Source organism: Vigna unguiculata, chromosome 9 (assembly GCF_037176805.1).
Source record: "Vigna unguiculata cultivar grain cowpea cultivar isolate G323 ecotype 2 chromosome 9, ASM3717680v1, whole genome shotgun sequence".
Taxonomy (NCBI): domain Eukaryota; kingdom Viridiplantae; phylum Streptophyta; class Magnoliopsida; order Fabales; family Fabaceae; genus Vigna; species Vigna unguiculata.
The window spans coordinates 3,814,556-3,839,007 of NC_140800.1; the positions used below are offsets into that span (position 1 = coordinate 3,814,556).

Here is a 24,452-nt window from a genome sequence, read left to right on the forward strand (position 1 = left end):
TCATACACACATAAATTCATATTAAATTTATTATTTATTTAAAATAACCTAGTAACCATTTCATCTTCACTGAAAAGATGTGAGAAAACTCATGATATAATGTAAAAATTGATGAATCAAAATAATATTAAAGATGTGACCAATATCAACTGCCACAAATTAAATCTTATAGTCCAAATTGAAGTAAAAAAAGCATTGAATGGAGCACGTACGTAAATTACATGTCTTTGATATATCGGGCCAGATATTTTAAATTACCCATACGGTAGTCGGATAAATAAAACCATGTTCCACACACTACAATAAAATCTTTAAGCAATAATTAATTTTAGTGATCATGACTATTTCTTAATAATCAATTCCAGCAAGTGTATTTGTGTGTGTTGAATTATAACTCAAGTGTAATATCCATAAAGATTTGTTAAAATTTACCATTATCTAGTTTTCAATAAAAATTTAAAAAAAATGATTTTGTAAAGGAATTGAATTCAACATGCACTTAAAATCCAGTATGAAGAAAATATTATGAGTATAAAACATTAAATTTCAAGTTTTTATTTTATTTCTATCGTTCAAGTGCATTGTGACTAATAGAGATTTAAAAGTACATAGGATAAAAGGTAATATATGATTATTTATAATATGTTATTTAATATGACATTTATTAAAAAGTTACTATTAATAAGTGGGGTTTAATTAGTTGAATGGTACTCACTTTCAGTTAGATGTGTCAGTTTGGTACTCATTTTTAAAAAGGTATCAATTGAGTCTCAACTTTTAAAAATATGTCTCAATTAGGTTATTTTCAGCAAAAAATTATTAACACCGTTAACGGTTTTGATATTTAAAATGACTTATAAAATTAAGTATTGATATTTATATTAAAATTTAGTGGTAAAAAATTTTAGTAATTTTTATCTAAAAGAGACTTGATTAAGACATTTTTTTAAAAGTTTGGACTAGATTAACACATTTTTAAAAGAGAGTACTAAACTAATACATCCGAATAAAAATTGGTACCATCTGACTAATTAAATCTATAAAGCGGTATCGCATTAAAATTTACAATATTTTCTTGTTAATTATGACACCAGAAAAGAATCGGTATACGTGACTTTAATATCTGTTTCGTACTGTTACGTCACTTACGTGTGTGTGGGTGTAGTCTAATATGTTGTTTTTTTAAGAGAAAATGAATAACTATTTTTTAAGAATTTTAAATTTGAGGTAAATCCTTTTTTAATCCTTCAAATGGTAAAACAAATCATTTAAATATAGTAAAACATGTTTGTAGTTCCTAAATATTAAATTAAGAGACTAAAAATTATGTTGAAAATAAACTGATTTTAATGCAATGTTTATGAGCAGTAAAGTGATTCCAAAAAATAATGAAGAGGATGCATGTTGTGAAAAGAAAGGAAGCACTAAGATAGGTTGTGAATTATTGAAGGTGAATTATTAGTGGCAGCACTGAGTTGTACTATGGTTTTCAATATGAGCCTTTCATTGAATCACACAGTTTCACGTGGACATTGGACCCCATTTTCTATACACTGCTCATACATTATCAAAACCATTATTTTCCCAAATACACCATGTGAGACAAAGTTGTCCGGAAACGTCAAAGTATGAAGTCAGAATGAGGATAGACTCAATTTCTTCTTTTACTCGGAGGATAATTATTATTTATTACATTAAATATAACTTTAGTCTTTCTATTTTTATACTAATAAAATTGAAATTGACATTTGTTTTTATATTAGATTTTAGTACAGTTTTATATTTAAAAAATAATAGATAGAGTATTTTTTAGTTTTATTGTGTCAATTTTTTACGTTTATTTAAGTTTACATTTGAGTCTATTACATGAGTTAATACTTTTCAGCTTAAATGTTAGCTTAGAGTGATGCTTAATAAGATTGAAAGAATTTAACGGACACGTGTCACATTATTGTTGTGTCACGCGACAGTAATAATAGTTGTTTTCAATTTAGTTCTCTATTTAAATTTTTTGTTCAATTTAGTACCTATATTTTTTAAAACAATCCAATTTTATCTTTTCAAATTTGAGACCAAAATAGTAAATAAACTTAATTACAACTTATATATAAGTGTTAAAATATTTTTTTTTTGAATTTATAGATCAAACCAGTTCACCTAACAAAATTATTGTAACATGTATATATAAGTTGTAATTAAGTTTATTTATTAATTTGGTCTCAACTTGACGAACACAAAATTGGGTCGTTTTAAACAGTATGGTATTAAATTGAACCACAAATTTAAATAGATGATTAAATTAAAAACAACTATTATCACTGCCACATGTCACAACGGTAAACTACCACGTGACACGACAGTAACTTGACACGTAGCAATTTATAAATTTAAAAAAAAATTAAAAATTTAAAAAAAAATTAAAAAATTTTACGGCTTGACATGTGTCCTGTATGGACACAGTGTTAACTCCAACCTAATTGAGATAACCAAATTTAACCTAAATTGAACCAACCAATAATAAGGAATAAAATTGAACCAAAAAAAAATTAGGAAACTAAATAAGTAATTATACCTTTAAAATAAAAATGTATTTTAATTTCGTATTCAAATTTAGAGGCTAAAAATATATCTAATCTCCGTTTATTCACCACTTTGTAAATAAACACCAAAATCAATTAGATGGTTCAATTATTTGAATAATTAATGAAGTTTAAATAAATCTATCCAAAATGTTAATATATATTATATTGAATCATTGTTTCTAAAGATATTATTGTCTTTGAAAGTTGTTGAATAGATATTTCATTAATGAAATAATAGAACGTATTATGACCGATTTAATTTTTTCACTAATTGATATTAATTTTTATATGAACTCTTTGATATGCACATTATACAACTACTTCATAATAGTATAATAAGATTTCGTTGAAATAAGTTAACTTTATGTTATTTAAAAGTAAAGTTCATCAACCATTATAATTTACTGATTGAAGATTTATGAAATAGTTTGGAAATATACAGTGCATTTGACTTTAAAAAACACTAAAGCTCAAAGAAACTTTATAAACAATTAAATGATATTTTTATAAGTGAAACTATTATAAGTCAATATATTTGAAAGGCTTTTCTTTTTATTTAGTTAACAATAGTACAAATTTCAATTGGATGAAAGTATTAAAATATTTTAATGTAGTCCATAAAATACAACACAAATTTCTATATTCAAGATAGACCACCTACTCAAATATGCCACTTTCACGAATTTCTCAATATTATAGCGTAAAGCTTGCAATGACACGTATGACTTGTAAATAACACTATGACTTGTAGAGTCATATATAAAAAAATGTTTTAGGAAGAAGATAAAATCCCATGAAAGTTTTTTTTAGTGAAATTTTATTATAAAATTAAAAGAATGATTTTTTTTTTTTTTTAAATGTTTAAGTAAGTTGTGTTAATTTATTACGACTTCAAAATGACGAAGTCAAGCCATACTAAAATAATTTTATCATTAATAAATTGACGTTGAAGTCATCATAATAAAATTACATTAAAATAATAAAAAAACGTATAGAAAAAAACAAAGATCGTTAATAATATATAAAGAAGTTATGAAGATAAAGAAATATATAGATAAGAATTAGGAATGAGTAAGAACATGCAACTTTTATAAAAGTGTACAACCATAACAATTGACACTTGCTCATTACCCTTTCTATTTTTTGCACTTTTGTAATTATTTTGTCATGAACTACCTCCACGTGATTCCTTTCGAATTGCCACCCCAGGCCAAACACTTTGAATGTTAATTTGAATTATACCACTTGAACATAATTTCTCAAATGCATCTTTTAAATTATCTTAATGATTAATATTCGATCATATTCGAATATACTTTATTCTATCTTCAATTTTTATTCAATTTGTACATCATTTGAATATATCTGAATCACTTTTAATGATACCCATTGTAAGTATATATAGTTATGATGACCTATATTAAAAAGGGAACTTTCCATTTCAAAAAAATCAACAATTTCATAATTAATTTATTATGTATTTATCATACTCCTATTTGTGAAACAAAAAATGTGCATATATTTGACTAAATAATCATATTCAGGTGACAAAACAAATGACACAAAACTACCTGATATAATTATGTCAACTTTATTATTAAAAAAATATTACAATTTTTAAGCCCAGTTTAATAGCCATATTTCAAGTCAACGAACCGTTTTTTTTATCTATTTAAAAAAAACGTTAACAATAATAATAATAATAATAATAATAATAATAATAATAATATATACTAGAAGATATTTACTTTTGAAATTAATAATTATTTTATAAGATAGCTCAGTAAATAAATTTCTGAGTCGGGTTAGTTTTAGCTAATATATCAGGTTAAAAGTAATATTGATTTAACTTAGATCAAAGTTCTTTTCTAATTAATCTAACTCATTTTATTTTTCTCTTTTTAATGATATCATGTTAGCTTAAACCCATTAACATCTTTAGAAGCATATGTTTTAAAGTTACAAAATATTTTGAAGAACTGCATTCTTTAAATTATTTAAAAATATATTTGCGTTCAATTTTTCTTAATTAAATTAGAGATTGTGTATCGAGAATACTCAAGTGTTTTATCTATAAGGATTATGTTAATTTTTTCTGTATCATTTTAGAAATATATACTTCATAGTATTTTGAGAAAAAAAAGTTTGAGTATGATTTATGAAAATATTTAATATTAATGAAACTTAAATTAAAATTTTACAATAATAAATTTATGAATTATTAAGTGAGACTTAAATTCATATTTCGATTTTCTAACAAGATCATAATCATTTGTTTACTTAAAAAATAAAAATATTGTTTGTTTAATAAGGAATAAACATTATTTCGATAAAAAAAATCTAGAAGAAGAGTAATTAAAAAAATAATTTTGAGACTGTGTAATTTTAGAAAAATATATATATTTGTTCATATTTTTTTTTTGTGTCGAATAGTTAATTCAGTACAATACCAATTAACACATACAATTCTTAATACAATAAAAATTTGTGATCCTTTGGAATAAAAGTTATGTAATTTTTAACAAAGTATAGTTACATTGAACTTGTTTCAACTCACTTCATGGTTGAAACATTCTCCTATTTCCTTCTTTCTTTCTTTTTCCTTATCTTTCATTTGTGTCTTAGCAAACACATGCTAACTTCACAGATGATATATATATATATATATATATATATATATATATATATATATATATATATATATATATATATATATATATATATATTTACCTTATATATTATTGTATTTAAAAATATACATTTTTGAAGTTTAAAAATATGTTTAAAAGGCAGATGAGAAACTTAGCAATAAGTGGATAAAAATAAACTTTTTTAATAAAAGAGTGGGTGCGTATGTAGAAACCTAATATGGGGCAGTTGGTGTACATGAAATGCGAAGAATAATAAATGCAGAGATTGCACATGCCCTGTTCCCAAATAATTTTATGTGAGTGTTGTGATCAAAACATGTATCATTTAAGGGTACGGCACTAACATAAGTCTTTGTCTTTGACTATAGTTCGCGGGGATTCCTTATAGCTGCCATAGAGCTAACAATTAGGGCTGGTTAAATTCTATATAAATTCAATGCAGTCCTTATAAATTAAATTGAAATAATTTTTCAGTTCAATTTAAATTAGATTAAATACACTGTACATAATTTTTTATATTATTTAAATTTATATTTAGATTTATTTACTTTAAATTTGATTCAATTGGATCCAATTTAATAGGATCAATCTTGTCAAACCAAACATGACATAGTGCTTGATTGATGTTGTATTCCTCTGGTAATTCTTTCTCAAAGACTCAACAGTGGTATCAAAGCCTGATTTGTGTAGTGACGACTTAGATAAATCTTTGTATCGAAAGTCTTTTTAATATAGGATTGGGTAGGTGTGTCCTGTGATGTGAACGACAATATAAGTATGGGTTACTCGTGACATGAAATGTTTCCACTCTAAGAGGAAGTACTAATATGAAAGGACTCACACTTAAAGAAGAGATTGTTGGAAATTCAAGTGTAAGTCTAAGTCCCACATTGAGTAAATGTGAGAAAGTTGAGAACCATATAATGATGAAAACCTATAAATTTAACGCATTAAGATCTTGAGTTGAGAATGATGTCAACTCCTCATGTGTGAATTGAGTTAGAGCCAAATGTTTATAAGATCCTATTGAACCTCTCCAAAGACCCAACATTGCTATCATAAATATATTTGTCTATCTTTGTTAGAACTTAAATTTATGACTTTTAGATATGTTAAAAAATGTTTCATATTTTGGACACACGAATATTTTGTTACTTGGATATCTCTTATATACCAACACCTTTGAGTTTTATTATTTTTTCTAGCTTACCAGATTCTAGTTTCTATTAGCCGTACCAAAAAAACTTCAAAAGTGGTTTCAGTATAGCAAAATTTAATGTCATTTCTCTATGCATATATACTTGAACGTGGAAATTATATTAAAATTCACAACATACTTTTATAACCCTTAAAGCATATCTTACTTAAGCATTTAAAAAAGTTAAAATGGTTTTAGTTTATAAACTAATAAAAAATTAAAATTTATCATTGTTTCAAACTTCCATATATATTAGTTCTCAAATTTTATAAATAAATACATATAATTATGTTAAATTTGATTGACATGACTAAGTTTCAAACTAATATTTAAATTATTTACATTTTGATACGTTTCAACTTAAACTTCAATTTTATTTAACACACAACTTAGTATCTTTGTGTGAAAAAAAACTATATCTTTTAGCGATTAAAATATAACAACGGAATGGAAATAAATTATAATTTTACATAATTAAAAAATATTTAACCCCATTTTAAAATATCATCATCCTTTAAAATATGATATAAGGAGGTGGAATTTACGTATCAAGATTCCTATCAGCAGAAACTTTACCGCTTTAGTTAGACTAAACATGTGTGTGCCCATCTATACAACAAAAGTATCCAAGGAAAGGCAAATGGTTGAAAAGGTACTTTTGCATTGCCAAGATACCTAATCAGTCGTATAAAAAGGCTTAAAACTGATTACATTTAAAAAAAAACAAACAAAAAACCGATCTAAAAGGGGTTAAAATTAATTATTTTTAGATTTTTTTTAACCCTATTTTCTTCATCAACATAATAAGTCGTTCAAGAATCGAATTAAAACAAGAAAAAACGCTTATTATTTGAATATAATATGAAAATTTTAAAATTAATTACGAAATAAAACATATATAAACATGTTTCTTAAAACCATTTTAAAATTTAATAACATTGTATTTACAGTAAATATAATAATATAATATAATTATAAATATAAAAATAGCTAAAATTAAGAATGAAAAAGTTATCAAAAGTTACAAACAGATCCTTATATTTAATGATTTTTCAATTGTAATACATTTAGTCTTTTTTTTTCTATATAAAAGACTATTTAACAGCTTGTATAACAAAAACCAAAGTATTAAAAGTTACTTTAAATTTTATATTAAAATAAAAATGGAATAAAATTTAAATACATATGGTAGTCTCGTCACCCAAACACAGTTATAAATACGCACAAATTCCACCGCCCATACAGCTTCATCAGCATAACGCAAAAATCCCTTTATTAATTCTCCAAAATCAAAATCATTCTCCCAATTCCCAACCACCACCAAACACTGCCACACTCTTCATCACTCACTCTCTTCTTCTTCTTCCAGATCTACACAACAATGCACCTCCAAATCTCACTCTCAATGCTTCTACTCTCTGTTTTCTTAACATCTCCAACGCTTTTCACCACCGCAGCACAGAGCAAGCCGCAGGATCTACTCCGATCCTCCTGCGTCCACGCACGCTACCCGCGTCTGTGCCTGCGCACCCTCTCGCACTACCCGGGGCCCGCCAACACGCCCCTCGACATGGCCCGAGCCGCGCTCAGGGTCAGCCTGGCCCACACCCGCCGGACCTCCAAGTTCCTGCACACGCTGTCCAAAGGCGGCGCCGCCGCCATGAGCAAGCGGCAGCGCTCCGCGCTGCGAGACTGCACTGAGCAGATCTCGGACTCCGTGGACCAGCTCCGGCGGAGCCTCGACGAGTTACAACACCTACGCGCCGAGACCTTCCGCTGGCAAATGAGCAACGCACAGACGTGGGTGAGCGCTGCCCTCACCGACGGCGACACTTGCCTCGACGGCTTCGCCGGCAATGCCAGGCCCGACGTCAAACGCAGGGTGAACGACGTTGCCAGGGTCACCAGCAATGCTCTGTATATGATTAATCGACTCGGTCAAAGTAGGACCGGAAAGCCCAAGTCCAAGCCCAGACCCAGACCAAGCCCAGGCCTGATCGTCTCAAAGAATTGAAATATGTTAGAAAGTGGTATGACAAATGCAGGTAGCAGGTGAAGCAGACTACGTGAAACTGTAATGTCTAGTTTATTTATTAGGTAAAGCACCGAGTGACTCCTTTTTGCTTTTTTGCGTTTCTTACTATAATTAAAAAGTATGTATATTACTATATTATATAATAATAAATAATAATGATATATCTTTATATGCTGAATTCACATGTAATACTAGCATCTTTCAGAGAAAACCGATTAATAATTTGGAAAAAGAGAGTGGGAAGTGGAGCTACTTTACTTGGTGTGATGTCTTATTAGTTAATTATGACGTGTATCTCTTTATAAAAGTTTAATAGGTTTCTCTTTTTTTTTTCTTCGGCATTTATTTAAAGTGACATGGAACTTTAGTGTCGTCAAGAATATCGTAGGATTTAGAAATTAAAATATAGAGATTAAAAGTATATTATTTTTTTATTTAGTTAAGATTAATGTTTTCGATATAAAAAATATTTTTTAAATCGTGGTGGTAAATCCAAATGTCCAGGGTTAGTGTTAAAAGAAAAGAATGCTTAGCCTTACATTTTATGAGGATAAGACTAAGTGGGTAATGTGGTGTTAAGTTAGATCATTAGTTGAAATATTGACCTAATAAGTAAGAAGGGTATCTTAAGGTGTGTTCCTTTGTGTAGATAGATATGGGGGAGAGTGTGAAGATGGATTTGTGTAGATTTAGGTGGATGGATATTTGTGTTTTTTTGAGTAGATTTAGAGGATAAAGTGAGTGGATTTGGAGATAATTTTTGTGAAAGTTAGTGAAAGATTTGATTGATGTGATAGATAAAATTATATGTTAAAATAGATATATTTATTAAGTTACTATAATACCCTTGTATAAAAAAAGATGAATTTTTGAATTGATGTTATTGAAATAATTTGTAAATTAGTTATTTTTAGTCATAAAAATTGAATTAAATTTTTTTAAAACTTAAAAAAAAAATGAATTTTGATTAATGTAAAAAAATAGTACAAGAAAATGTATAAAATATTAAATATTAAAAGTTTGCATAGAAAGTCTTGATTTTACTTGCCAAAAAAGTTATAGGCCTGAAATACCAATTTCTTAATCCCGAGTCCTTCACCCTCATCACTAAACTATCCAATTCATTTATCTGTACATTTAGAAGGCCTGCAATTAATATGATCTACGATGCCATGCCCTGATACTCAAAATGGAAACATAAAGGTGTTTGTTCCCATGTCAAATACTGATACTTCTCCATTCATATCAATTTTTTAAATTAAATTGCGATCATCATAATCATGAATTAATGAGAAATTACCACTCTCTTTTTCTTCACCGATATTATGCATCTATACCTGCAAAGTTTGAGTTTATGACCAGACGCAGAGGGCATGAAAAAGTTATGAATTCAATTAATGCTGGCATAAACCTTGGATTTAATCCAGTTAAGGTATTTCTTGGTTACATATCATTACTTTTTGCTAGTGTTTCTCATTGATCACCTTCCCATGTGCAGCTACCCTTTTGCTCAAATTCATTAAGTTAATAAAATGAATTTTTCAACAAGGGTGCATAACCTCAGCTCCTCCGGCAGCCGGCAGCTCCAACCAATTCCTCCACGTCCAGGTCCACCTGCACAAAACAAACAAATGCGTGAAAAAAAAAAATATAAGCATGACACCGGTGTCATAACCGGTGTCGTTATTTCAAAACATGGCACCGGTTACGTAACCGGTGCCGTCCCACTCCCATCACAGCCTGCAACACCTCTTACACGGCACCACCATCCCAGTCCTGCAACACCTCCTACATGCCACCACCACAACACCTCACGACCACCACCACACCCCCAAAGAACCTCATCTTCCCCAAATGACACACCGTAACTCACCTTTCAATGAGCTTCTGCTTCACAACACCAAACAACCAAACACCGGTGTTGCACCATTTTAAAATGAGTGAGAGTTGTGGTGGAGAAGAATCTGGTCAGAGGAATCTTTCACAAATCTTTTCAGAGACACGAATGGCAAAGGACGAATGTTGCCGGTCCAAGTACTGCGTCGGAAAGTAAAAACGAGGGCTTTTTAGTAAAATGTCCATTGATACTCGCTAATCTTCTGCGTATACCGTGGATGAAAAAATCAGTGTATCCCTCAAATCAGTCGTCCCATATCGGCTCATATCACTGCAATGGAACACAATGTTAAATTAAATCCGCGCTCCCTTATTCTCTTCAACAGTAAATTCCACCCAAGAGAACATGCCCTTAAGGAAGAAAAGAAAAGAAAAAGACATTTAGGACAGAACATTGAAGTTAATAAAGAGTTTTATGGACAATGAAAATTGAGAGAAATTCAAGAGGATGAGACAATTAGTATAAGAAATAGGGATGACGAATCGGATTATTCGAATCCATTTTGGCTAAGTTATCACTTTATCACATATGAGTAGGACTTTCTTCCTGCACTTCCAAGGATTTTTTCTATACTTCCAAAAACTTTTATAATTTCAAAAATATTATTTGAGTGAAATTACATAAATTACACTTCTAAAATTGTTTCCGAATTTTGATTTCTGATAAAAGATACTTTCGAAAATCAACACTCAATTAAAATTTTAAACTTTTAGATGTCAATATAACCTCCAAAATTTTTTATAATTTCAAAAATATCCTTTGATTATTTGAACGAAATCACATAGATAACACTTCCAAAATTGTTTTCGAATTTTGACTTTCGATAAAAGATACTTTCAAAAGTCGATATCCGATTCAAATTTTAGACTTTCAAATATATATATATATATATATATATATATATATATATATATATATATATATATATATATATATATATATGACATTTGAAAATCTAAAATCAAATATCAGATGTCGACATCCGTATAACAAAATCAAACACCGAATGTTGACATCCGTAAATGAAAAAAAAAAGACATAATACCGAATGTTGACATCTGTGACGGGAAAAAACTAAAAAGAAAAAATAAAGTACCGGATATCGACATCCGTAAAACAAAAAATTGGTATCGGATGTCGATATATGTTATTTTTTGGTACTAAGGGTAAAAATATTGATACTTTTAACTGATGGGCAAAGTTGAAATTTAAATTATTTTTTGGTACAGGAAAAATATTTGGAGGTGCATGGAGAAGCTCCCTAAATAATGGTAATCTTTGTCATGTCACTCACTTTGGGGTCTTTCTTCTTGCACCTCCAAAGTTTCTTCTACACCTAAAAAAAATTAATTCCAAAAATACCATTTGACCATTTAAGTAAAGCCACAAATATCACACTTCCAAAATTATTTTCGGATGTCGACTTTCGAAAGTCAAAATATATAACCGGAAGTCGACTTCCGGTAATATATTTTGACTTCCGAAAGTTGACTTCCAATAATATATTTTGACTTTCAAAAGTCGACATCCAAAAACAATTTTGGAAGTGTGATCTACATGGCTTCGCTAATATGGTCAAAGGATATTTTTTAAATTTTAAAAATTTTTGGAGGTCCGGAAAGAATTGCTCCCTCACTTTTTCACCTTGAACTATGGACTCAAAACGATGTTGGGCCTTGAAGATGATTATTCTATATAGTAAAAATGCCAATGAATACCATGACATTGTTTTTTATTGAAGCAAAATAATTAGATTACAAGTTCCACTTATGATAAAAATGCCCAATAAATGATAGCCAAGAAGGTCCAATATATGTCGCTCACTTTGTCATCCAAATTATGAGTTCAAATATATTTTTAGTTTTTGAATTTTCATACAAAATTAGAATTGGCTTGTGTAAAAATTTTGATATAATTTAATTTTAAAACTTTAAAATTAAATGTGTATAATTCTTTTAATTCAATTATGTTAATTTTTTAAATCTAATTATAATATGTTAAAAAAATTTAACGCAATTGAATTAAGAAAACTATATATATTTATTTTTAAAGTTCGAACCAAAGTGTATTAAAATTTAGAAAAAATACGAATTTTGGTTATATATCAAAATTTATGAACTAAAAATAAATTTAACTTTTCCTTTCTTAAATAATCTGCGACCAATTGTTGTTTCAATTTTCACAATTCATAAAACTAAATTAATAAAACAAACGCCTTAAGATAAATCAACAAAACACAGAAATAGTTCGTAACCTATTGAGATATTCCAGCAATTAGAAGGCAAAATCATATAGAGAGAAAATGTTAAGAAGAGAAAGGAAACTAATATTTACTCAAAGAAAACGATTGAAAATGAGAAAAGAAGAGTATGTCAAACAAACAGAAGACAAAGTTGATCAACTTCCGATATGAAATTGGAAAAAAAAGGGTGATACCACATTAAACAACTCAACTAAATTTATATAGAATGTCAAAATATCACTTCTCACATATAATTTCAAAAATAATATATTTATAATTTTTTTAACGATAGAAAAATATTATAAAATTTTATTCAAGCTGTCATTAAAATTTAATAAGTCTCTTTGATGTATAATAGACTTGGAGAATAGTCGTACGTTATCGAAAGACTTATGATTTTTCCTATAGTATAAGAAGATTTGTAATTTTTGTTAAAAAATTATATAAAAAGACTTGTAATTTTTGTTGGAAAAATTATTTGATCATGTATAGAAAATAATTTTTTTATACTACTTATTGGTCTTTTAACGGAAGAATCATTCAAAAAATAAAATAAAATATTAATGAATCTAACTTATACAAAAAAAATTGACACAAATTATAATCTAAACCCTTAAAAACAATAAGTTTATAAGTGTTTCATCAATCAAAATTTTCATCTCTGATAGTTGAAAAACTCACAAAATAGGTGAAGTTATACAAAAAAGTTATAAATTAAATTAAATCAAATTATTTTGAATTATGTTTATTTAGTCGGTAGACCAAATCAACTCATAGCCTATTGAGTCAATACGTTTGATAAATTATAATTTAAAAGATAAAATAATATTTTAAAAAAACCCATGTACTATGATTTATATTTATTGGTGTATTAAATCATTAGATTTAAAATTTAAATTTAAATCCAATAATTTGGTTTAAATGTTATTTTTTAACTTTTTAAAAAGGGACCAAAATATCTATGAGCTCATAGTCCATATTTTTGAAGTAATGTGTTAGGCCAATCGACCTATCCTATCCATTTGTAGGTATAGCTACCAATCACCATGTTTCCCAAAATGCTCCTCCATAAACCTCACTCAAGGGCATTTTCACTACTATTCCCAAAAAAAGTGAAGCACCCAATGGAATATACTTACCTATCAACAATGAAAAATATCAAAGTTTCAATATAAATTATAGGTTTGTTTTGATTAAATATGATATAAGCATTCTATTTCATTAATATAAATTTTTAATATAATATTTATGTTTTAATATCACCATTCATTTTCGTTAGTAATTTTAATGATGGAGTTTATTTATTTGACAACTTGACTTAAAGTTAAACTGATATTATTGGATAGGATATAATACACTTGATAATAATTTTAATTTTAAATTAGGACTTTTATTAATTAATATTTTACAAATAATAATTTATTTTTATATATCATTATTTATTTCATTTTCCTTTAAAAGTGTAATAGTTTCATAAGATTGTTTACTATTACTATTGTTTTATTATTGCTGGTATAACAATATGGAATGAAAACAAATAAAGATTTATATAGTAATGTTCTCTTAACAACCTTTAAAAATATTAAAGAGTATTATAAAAGATCATATTAATAAGTTACGTTACTGAATACAATTATATAAATGCCAAAGAATGCTATCCAAGACCAAAACAAATCGCTTATTTATGGAAACATTGTGCCTCAATCACATATCCTAAACTAGCTCCAAAATATCTTGGTTTTTGGTCATTAATTTAGGGTGTGTTTGGTTCTTGGATAATTGATTCTAGCCTAATCAATTCTTCAAGAATTAGTTATTTTTTTCATTCTGTGTTAAAAAATTATTTTTAATCAATTTTATACCAATTTGACGCAGAATTAAGCACACGCTTAATTACTAGAATGCAATGTCTTCCAAGTGTTTGATTAATTTCCCCATCTATTCTTTCTCCCTCTAACAATTTCAAGTGTTCCACGACTTCCTTCATCACTCGTGCAAGGTTCGCACCCTTTTGGATGCAAATATTTTAATGAACTCTCTTTCATCAGATCTCTCAATTTTTTTTCTCTCTCTCAATTTTCCCCTTTGGATGCAATCATGTTAACAAATACTATCAAAATTTCAGTACAGATATATACCACAAGTAGAATTCAAATATTAATTCACTACATTTCGAAAACTGTTTTTTCCCTTGAATTATCAAACTCTAGCTTCTTCTCCACAATAAATCCGTTTCCAAAATGGTTTCTGCAAAGAAAGTGATCGAGGAAGAGTCCACGAAAATGATGACGGTGGAAGAGAAGAAGGAAGAAGAAAAAAAAGGAAGAGAAGAAGAAAAAGATAAAAAAGGAAAAAAGAAAAGAAGAGAAAAAAAAAGAATTGTGATATTTGTGATGCAAATTTATTATTTATTCATAAATAACTATTGATAAATTTAAATAATCACTAAATTATCGATGAATAATTATGGACGAATTTTTTTTATCCATGAGCAAAATATATCGATATATGTTTTATAAACTAATAATTTTTATTGTTGATAAATCATCGGTACCTTTGACTGTTCAATGAATTTTGTTCGACGATAATTTCATTTTTTTTAGTGTGTAAAAGAATCAATTAGATTTAGGATCTTCAAAAACTAAATTTCAACTAATATTCTAACACCGATAATAATTTTACATTGCAAATTTGACTCTTCGTAAACTACAACATTTTGGGCACGAGCATTCTATTCTAATACATACTATTGGCACAAATTATATGTGGAAATTTCTTTTGAAATGGGTTTATTGTAGAAAAAAAAAATCAAGTTTTCAATCTTTAGATTTTTTTTAGTAAACAAAAGGTTTCAGTAGTGACAAAAGCACAGCATAACTTGTACCCAACAAATCAAGACGCAATAAATTGATAGACACCAATAAATATTTAAAGAGCTAGGTAAATGCCTTTGTTAAGAGACACAAACCAAATTATAAGAAAAACACCAATCAACAAAAGTGACATAAACCACAGAAACTATACATCCCTCCAGCAAGCACCAAACACCAAAAGAAGAAACAAATATGTGAATAGATCCATAATTTTTTTTTGGTGACTGCAAATTCATAAGATCAATAATAAGTGACTGCAAATTCAAATAAAAAAAGAAATTTAATGATAATAACAACAACAAAAATCGTGCACGGCAATTCAAATAGGGCACGCACATTTGTTTTAAGGTGAGAAAGCTCGAAATTTAGAAACAAACAAGATCATGTCAACTCAATTTGTTTAACGTAATACGTAGACTCTAAATTTTTTAGGACTATTATTAACAAATAGTTTATAAGTTAAATCATATAGATAAAAAACTAATTTTTAATATATTTTAAATATCTAATATCATGTTACATAATAAAATTATTTATTAAAATAAAGCAAGTATAAAACACCAAAATATGATGTAGAGGAAACATGTGTTATAACCTACTCAAACTATTTAGTCTAGAGGTCTCTTTTGTTTTATGCTGAATATTTCATAGGGGAAGTCTTCAAAGGTGCAGTGATTTATTGTACGCACAACACCAACACTTCTATTTAATTTTGAGTAATAGGTCAGGGAACAAAATGTTACATACATATCTATTTATTGATCAGGAAGCTCTCAAATAGATTATGAACAAATTTAAATCTAGCACTAGACTAAAGGGAATGAATCCAATAAGTGCCAATGGTTAGTGTACCTCCCTAGCGTACCCGGCGTTTGGACGACCTACGTATCCGACCTAGGCTCAACTATCCACTACATCCTGAAAACCCACGTCAACTTTCCTAGGCAACGATTATGAGAAATGACTCATCCTCATGCGGAGATCGTGGCCACGTCATCCCATGAAGACTCACTTACTTTCACGAATTTAAGGGAGGTTGAGATCAAGTCGGACGGAGGTCAGGTATAAAGAGAGGAGCATCATCTTATTAAAAGGAGGGGGTTTAGACTGGCTAACACGGGGGAGAGAATATCGACCCATCCTGGCCTCATCTCGGTCTCATCTTGGCCTTATCCTGACCTCATCTCGGTCTCATTCTAGTCTCATCTCGACCTAATCTCAATTTCATCTCAACCTCATCTCAAATCTTAAATTAACAGTTCCGCTTAGTGTCCCTTCGACCCGATACGAGAATAATTACCAATTTGAACAAGTATCGATGAGTGAATATTCTTAAGGTGGTATTTTTTAGTTGCACTTTGAATATGTAAGGTCCTTTATTTGTCTTTAATTTTTTGCTATACACATATATTAAGTTGTTTTAATTTATCTAAGAATCTCAATGTAAAATTAGGATTTGTATAAAGATTAAGACAATCCTAAAATATATATATATATATATATATATATATATATATATATATATATATATATATATATATATATATATATATATATATATATATATATATATTCTTTGCTGATAAAAAAAAAAATTTGAGCTTGCACTGGTTAGGTCATGCTAATTATGTTGCTGATAGAAAAGTAATAATTGATGAAAATGTTGAACAAATGAAAAATATAGATTTCAAACTCGTGTTTTCGTTTTCTCTATGTAGTGTGTGTGGACTTGTCGAATAGGCAACGTTTGTGAATAAATAATAGTTTATTTGTTCATTAATTACGCATCACATAGTAGTCCAAATCACGTGCTTTCACTCATGACGTCTGCATGCAGCTTCATCCATTCTAGGGTTCTATATATTGAGACAACCACACCTTTTGATGCTACACAGACAATACACAACAATAACACAAACACCATTGTCATTACCCTAATTTTTGATTACCACCATGGCCACACTTGATAACCCTTCAATCTCAGTTTCTAAAATAGCCATAATAGGAGCTGGTGTGAGCGGCATAGCCGCGACCAAACAGCTATCTCATCACAACCCTATTGTTTTTGAGGCCTCTGATTCCATCGGTGGGGTGTGGAGCCATTGCTCCTACAACTCCACCAAGCTTCAGTCACACAGACGAGACTATGAGTTCAGTGATTTCCCTTGGCCCCAAAGAGACAATTCAGATTTCCCTACCCATGTGGAGATTTTGGAGTATTTGCAGTCCTATGCTCACCACTTTGACCTGGTTAAGAACATCAGGTTCAACTCCGAGGTGGTCGAAATTCTGTATGTTGGGGGGGACCATGATGTTTCTTCCAGTTTTGGAGACCTACCTACTACTCATCATGGAACCCCTCTCCCTGGTTACCCTCTTTGGCAACTTGCTGTCAAAACCAATCATTCACACACCATTCAGGTCTTTCTTCACCTTCTTCTTCATCACAATCTTTTAAGAATAGGTTTAATTAGTCGGGTGGTACCCACTTTCATTTAGACGTGTCAGTTTAGTACCCGCTTTTAAAAAAATGTCAATTGAGTCTCAACTTTTGAAAAGATGTCTTAATTATGTCATTTTTAGCAAAAAAACATTAACACCGTTAACGATATTAATATTTAAAATGACTTACAAAATTAAATATTTATATTTATATTAAAATTTAGTGATAAAAATCATGAATTAAGTAAACGACTTTAATAAATTTGGTCTGAAAAGAACCTGATTAATACACTTTCTTAAATTTATGATCACCAAAGCAAGTTTTAAGAAGTGGGGTTAGGTTTTGAAAGAAAAAGGTGGATCTTTTATCTGTGAATTGTAAGCATAATATATGCATTTTTATGAGAAATAATAAGAATTTGTGAACTACATTTCAGTGGTATGCGTTTGAGTTTGTAGTAGTTTGCACTGGAAAATATGGTGACATAGCAAAGATTCCAGAATTTGCATGCAATAAAGGTCCCGAAGTGTTCAAGGGTAGGATCATGCACACTCTTGATTACTGTAAACTTGACGAAGATGGTGCTACTAAGCTTCTCAAAGGAAAGAAGGTTGTGGTCGTTGGCTTCAAAAAATCTGCTATTGATTTGGCCATGGAGTGTGCAAAGGCAAACCAAGGTACTTAATTGACTCTCCACACTCATTTTATTTTCTAATAAATATATTAAGATTCAAAAATTTATAAAGACAAGTTCTCAAGAGAAGTAATGAACTCAGAAATTTATAATCATTTGGTTGCTCTTCTTTTTGCCTAATATATAATTATTATCATTCCTAAGATTAGAAACTAGTCATTACTCTTTGTTCAGAGTTTATGTTCACGGACCATATATAAATTTATTAGGCCTAACCTATTTATTAAATAAGTTAAGTCGGCATGTTTTAAAAGGTTAAATAAATAGAAATATTTAATTTAGTTAAGCTGCTAAAAACATTACTTATACCTAACAGACTTGTTTAAATTTACATATAAAAAAAAACTGTTATTATTATTATTGTAGTGGTTTAAAAACTATATATTTGTTAAAATATTTAAAAATTCAAATTCATTTGTCTACATGAAGGATTTATTTTCATATTAGTTTAACAAATTATATATATAGTTAAATAATTTTAAATTATATCATTTAAGACATTCAAATGTTAAAGACATGGTTATACAAAATTAGAATTGAATTATATGCAGATTAGTGATTGAATAGGATGTAAAAATATTTACGGTATTAATATATTCTTATTCAATTTTATGAAGAATCACGTATTAGCCTATATATGTAAAGAACAGTTCATTTATTGAATTGACTTGTTTGAAAAAAAAAAACTTGATCATGTTCATCTATATTTCTTAAAACAAATCTGATAAAATCGTATTAATCCATAAAATATTGACCACTAAAATCAATTCCATGGATCGTGGACACGATTTAAGAGAACTACACGATTCTTTTGCAAATGTGATGCAGAAGGAAGAGAAAATTAAATATATAATTAAAGGGTGGAGGGTTCCATTCCATAGGATTAGAAGGGAACATATTAACTCTTTGAAATGTTCCCATAATGGAAACAAACTTTTTATAGTAGGAAAACATTCAGATATTAACTACATTAATGGTATACTTATTCGTGACCAAGATTCTTTTTGTTTCAATATTTCTATAACATTTTTTTCTTTGTTAACTACATCAAGAAACTACTCTCGTAATGAATTTCATTTTACAATATATAAATAAAGCACGATCAAATTAAAATTACTTATGCGAAAGTAAATGGATTATGAAAAATGCAAGAAGTGGTATATTTTTTTTAGGGAATATTAGGCCGTGATAAAAAAAATAAAATAAATCAAGGGAGGCTTGGTAGAAAATGATTTTTGGGGGATAAAATTTATGAATTCTGAGAATTATAATTTCTATGAATGACTAAAATTTTATTTGATTTAATAAAAACATTAAAAATAATATTTATATAAATTTCTAAGCAAGTATTAATGTATTATTCATATTAAATTTTTTATTGGAAAAAAATTATATTTCCCCTGAACTAAACAAATAACCAAAAAGGTTATTTCCAAGAGAAACTCAGAAAAGTTAGGTTATCAATTTGTTGGAACTTGAAAATTTTGTGTCTACCAAACTTTCCTTAATGTTTGTTATAATATTTTCATGGTCAAGAAACCCTCCATCCTATTTATTGATCAATCAAGAAATTGAATTTGACTTTGTTTCATGAAATCCACTTTGTCAAAGATGACCTTTTTGACTCAAATACTCATTTTTTCCATTCCACAAATGAATGTTGGAAAAGAAATGAAATAAACTGTGTTCTCCCATTACTGCGCCCATGTGGGATACAAACTACAAAATTATAAATCTAGAACCTCTGAATTTTCTCTTGTTCTATGTTGCAAAAGCATTGTCCTTTCTAGTTTTTCGTGATAAAAAATAGTATACATTTTCGTGACTCCTACTTGTATTATTGGTGAATTAAATTTTAACACGAAAGAAGTTGGTGGTTGAAGGAGGTGAGGGAGAAGCATGCACCATGATAGTGAGGACTCCACATTGGATAGTTCCCCATTATTGGATTTGGGGATTGCCATTTTCAATATTCTACTCAACAAGATTTTCTCAGTTCCTTCACCAAAGACCTAATCAAGGTTTACTAAAAGCCCTTCTGTGCCTCCTTCTATCTCCCTTGGTAAATTACCATTCTTTAACTTATTTAGGGTTTTTTTTCTTGTAAACAGTGTAGACAATTTTGCTGAAATTATTATTATTATTTTGTTGAACAGAGAAGAGGAGTTTCCAAGTTTATTGAGTCGTACCTGCTGTGGAAACTTCCATTGCAGAAGTATGGACTAAGACCAGAGCACCCCTTTGAGGAGGACTATGCCTCTTGTCAAATGGCCATTGTGCCAGAAAATTTCTTCTCTGAAGCTGATAAGGGAAAAATTATCTTCAAAAGAGCATCAAATTGGTCCTTCTGGAGTGGTGGAATTCAAACTGAAGACAACTCTAAACTTGAGGCCGATGTTGTTCTTCTTGCTACAGGTTTTGATGGAAAGAAAAAGCTCAAGAGAATCTTACCACATCCTTTTCGTAACTTCTTAGATCACCCATTTGGGGTTATTCCCTTATATAGGTAATTAGGACTATCTTAATTTTGAATAATTTAAGGTTTTGTCTTTAAACCTTTTATTTTTTATAAACATTTAGATTCTCTATTAAATTTTGTAGTGTTATTTCTCTGCTGTCTTTTTAAGATACACTGATAATAAAACAGTGTATTTTTAGTGTTTAGCGGAGGACATTAACGAAAGATTTAACTCGATAGTGAGAGTTTTTCAGTAATTGAATAGTAATTTATTGTATTACAGGGGAACCATTCATCCATTAATTCCAAACATGGCCTTTGTGGGTTATATTGAGAGTGTTTCAAATCTTGCGAGTTCTGAGATACGTTCGATGTGGTTGTCTGCATTAGTGGATAAGAAATTTGAGGTCCCTGGTGTTGAGAAGATGCTTTCAGACACAGTTGAGGAGATGAATGTGATGAAAAGGTCAAGCAGGTTTTATAAAAGGCATTGCATTTCAACATATAGCATCAACCATTGTGATGAAATGTGTAAAGATATTGGGTGGAGTTCCTGGAGGAAGAAGAGTTGGATCAGAGAGGCTTTCAGTCCTTATACCAGTCAGGACTATAGAAAACAAAACTAAGAGTATAATAGTTGTGATTGCATTAATAATACGATCCAATATATAAGAAAACAAAAGCATGCATACGTTAAGAAATGTTTAATGTTGTGTTATAAAGCATCTACTCAATGTTAATTTAGATTTGAACATGTGTTAATGTCAAGACAAATGCTACCCAAATGGATGCTAACTTATATGTTGCTTATTGCGTTGGAAAATACTAAGAAAAATAATTTTTTGACTATTAAATTTTGATAATTTTCTCTTATAATTTTAGGTGTTATATTTTTCATTTTTTCTTTTTCTCATTCTCAATATTAAATAATTACTTAAAAGATGACACATCATATTATTAGATATTATCAAAATTTAATAATTAAAATATCATTATCCAAATTCTAAATACGAAAATAATCTTCGTGGGGCATCAACTATAATATTCAATAAACGTATTATTATTTTATACGTAATTTTTCTGGCAATAACAGAAAACTTTTATGTAATTTTGTGACGAAAACGGTAAATATCGTACAATTTGTTGTGAATAAAATCGCAAATTCTTCTCGTGAAATATAAAAATTTGCAAATTCTCCATTAACACACAATTATCCCGATCTCTCTCGTAAACACAAGAAACTATTTGGTTTGCAGTGATATTTTAAAATCAATTCTTATTTTTATAGTAGTATTTTCTTATCTCCTTCTTCATACGACTTAATAACGTGGACTTGATGAGTATCCACTTGTAAAGATAGAAGATTTTTAAGATATTAGTATATCTCATATTAGATGCTAAATTTCGTGCTAAAAAAATAATTTAAAACGGAACAATTGAGTGAGTACTCAAACATGCATATTACGTTTTACTTATTATAAGAGCTAATAAAAATTATTTGTATTAATATTAAAACGTGACATTGAAAATAAAAAATGGAAAAAAATTAAAAACTGAGTTCTTAATCACTTGTCTTTTCACTAAAAAAAATCATTTTAGCAACCACTCTTTTCATCACTAAAAAGATAAAACTGATAGCAAAGGTCATTGCAAAAATGACGACAAAAAAAACAACGTGGCAGATAAAAATCTATTAGCGATCAAAATTAAATTTATTATATATATATATATAAATATTAAAATGATATGTAATATTCAATAATTAAATATTTTGATATATTTTATTATTATAACAAAATGAATAATTTAAATAAAATATTGAAATAATTAATAAGATAAATTTATTTATTTAAATTTTGATAATGTGTTTTTGTTCTGACCCAGAAAATGTATCAGATCAAAACAATATAATTTCTTGTTCTCTATTTTCTTTCTCTCACTCTAACTTTGTCTCTCTTACTCTCTCCCTCCGTCCCTGCTTACCTCATTGAATCGTGCTTTTATGTCCTCTTTCCCTTCACACACTTTGTACTGGACTCCGCTTTTTAAACACTTTCACTATGCCACTGTTCCTTATTTTACTCCTAAAATACAGTCTATGACTTCCTAAAATCTAGGGATTTAAAAGTCAGTTTCTTCGTGAGTTAGTTTTCTTTATTCTTTCTATGGGCCTATGAATCACATATATTGATTTGGGCATGCATGGACTGCATTTGCGTATTCTCTCTAAATATTTTCATTTCAACCGTGATCACAATCTGTTCCGACCTCTCCGACCTTTCCGATTTCTCTGATCTTTCCGACCATTCCGATCTTCCTGTATCTCGGTGCCCGATACAGTTTTATTAAATTTTTGTTAGGAAATATAATTTTATTTATTAAAATTTTATAATAATTTTATACTTTAATTTAAATTTGATTTTAACTTTAATTTACATTTTTGAAATTTTATTTTTTACATTAATTTTTTTTTTAAATTATTTTTTAAAATCAAACAAATTTATTATAAACTTTCCTCGCTCTTTCTTCTCTTTTTGCCTTAATGGTCTTCTCCAATTATGAAAGAAGCATAGTGTAGTTATTAAAAATAGCTGAATAATTACTTTAATATAATCTATATATACGATTTTATTTGTGATTTAAAGAGATGACTAATATATTCTGAAACAGATATATGTAAATGTGGACAAACAGAATACAAAAGAAGTGGTATTTGTGTCCATGCTCATCAAAATTTTTGTTCTATCCTTTGGTAATGGAGTTCTTTATAGGTTGTGTTTAATTTAGTTATCCAATATTTTTTCTTTCATTACTTTTTACTTTACTTTCATGTTGTCTTTTACTTCTTATTTGTTATTATATTATACTATGATATTTTAATTCGTGTTACGTGTTTCTATATTTAATATTTTAAAATATTTTAATGGTACTGAATTAAATATCTAATATATAAATAATAATATTTATATATAATGATAATAATTTATAAATTTTTATAATAAAAATATTTAATATATTTAATTTTATTGTGAAATCTCAGAGTAGTAATTATATATCATGTTTTTAATAATTTGTATATATTTTTCAACATGCTATATCATATGTATGATATCTTATTATTTCTAGAATAAATATATCCATATATTATATACATCTCATATTCAATACATATATTATATATTTGTGCATTATAGTTTTACATTTAAATAGCATTTATATAACTTTTTTGAATAAATTATATTTTTAAAAAATCTAGTTATTTGATTTTCTTCAGTTTTTGAATTACTTTAATGCATTTAAAATAATAAATTCGTTTAAATTATTAGTCTGATGAAATTAAAGGTGTATAAAAATGTTATTTACTTTTAGTTGAAATAAT

General features: G+C 28.3%; 2 protein-coding genes across 2 annotated transcripts; both read left to right on the top strand.

Annotated features, from left to right (window-relative positions):
- The first annotated feature begins 7,664 nt into the window (after window positions 1-7,664).
- On the top strand, window positions 7,665-8,644 carry LOC114162711 (pectinesterase inhibitor 3-like). The gene has a single exon (XM_028046671.2). The coding sequence runs from the start codon at window positions 7,813-7,815 to the stop codon at window positions 8,443-8,445; it is 633 nt and encodes a 210-aa protein (XP_027902472.1). The 5' UTR covers window positions 7,665-7,812; the 3' UTR covers window positions 8,446-8,644.
- Window positions 8,645-17,431: 8,787 nt separating this feature from the next.
- On the top strand, window positions 17,432-21,699 carry LOC114162728 (putative flavin-containing monooxygenase 1). Its single transcript, XM_028046691.1, has 5 exons — window positions 17,432-17,899; window positions 18,358-18,598; window positions 20,499-20,677; window positions 20,772-21,121; window positions 21,357-21,699. The coding sequence occupies exons 1-5, from the start codon at window positions 17,432-17,434 to the stop codon at window positions 21,697-21,699; spliced, it is 1,581 nt and encodes a 526-aa protein (XP_027902492.1).
- The last annotated feature ends 2,753 nt before the right edge of the window (window positions 21,700-24,452 follow it).

What these genes read in the sequence shown, in the direction of transcription:
- LOC114162711 (XM_028046671.2), top strand. Translation starts at nt 7,813, where the DNA reads ATGCACCTCCAAATCTCACTCTCAATGCTTCTACTCTCTGTTTTCTTA.
- LOC114162728 (XM_028046691.1), top strand. Translation starts at nt 17,432, where the DNA reads ATGGCCACACTTGATAACCCTTCAATCTCAGTTTCTAAAATAGCCATA. An exon ending in GCCTCCTTCTATCTCCCTTG is followed by an intron (nt 20,678 to 20,771) that starts GTAAATTACCAT and finishes TTTGTTGAACAG; the next exon opens with AGAAGAGGAGTTTCCAAGTT. An exon ending in GGGGTTATTCCCTTATATAG is followed by an intron (nt 21,122 to 21,356) that starts GTAATTAGGACT and finishes ATTGTATTACAG; the next exon opens with GGGAACCATTCATCCATTAA.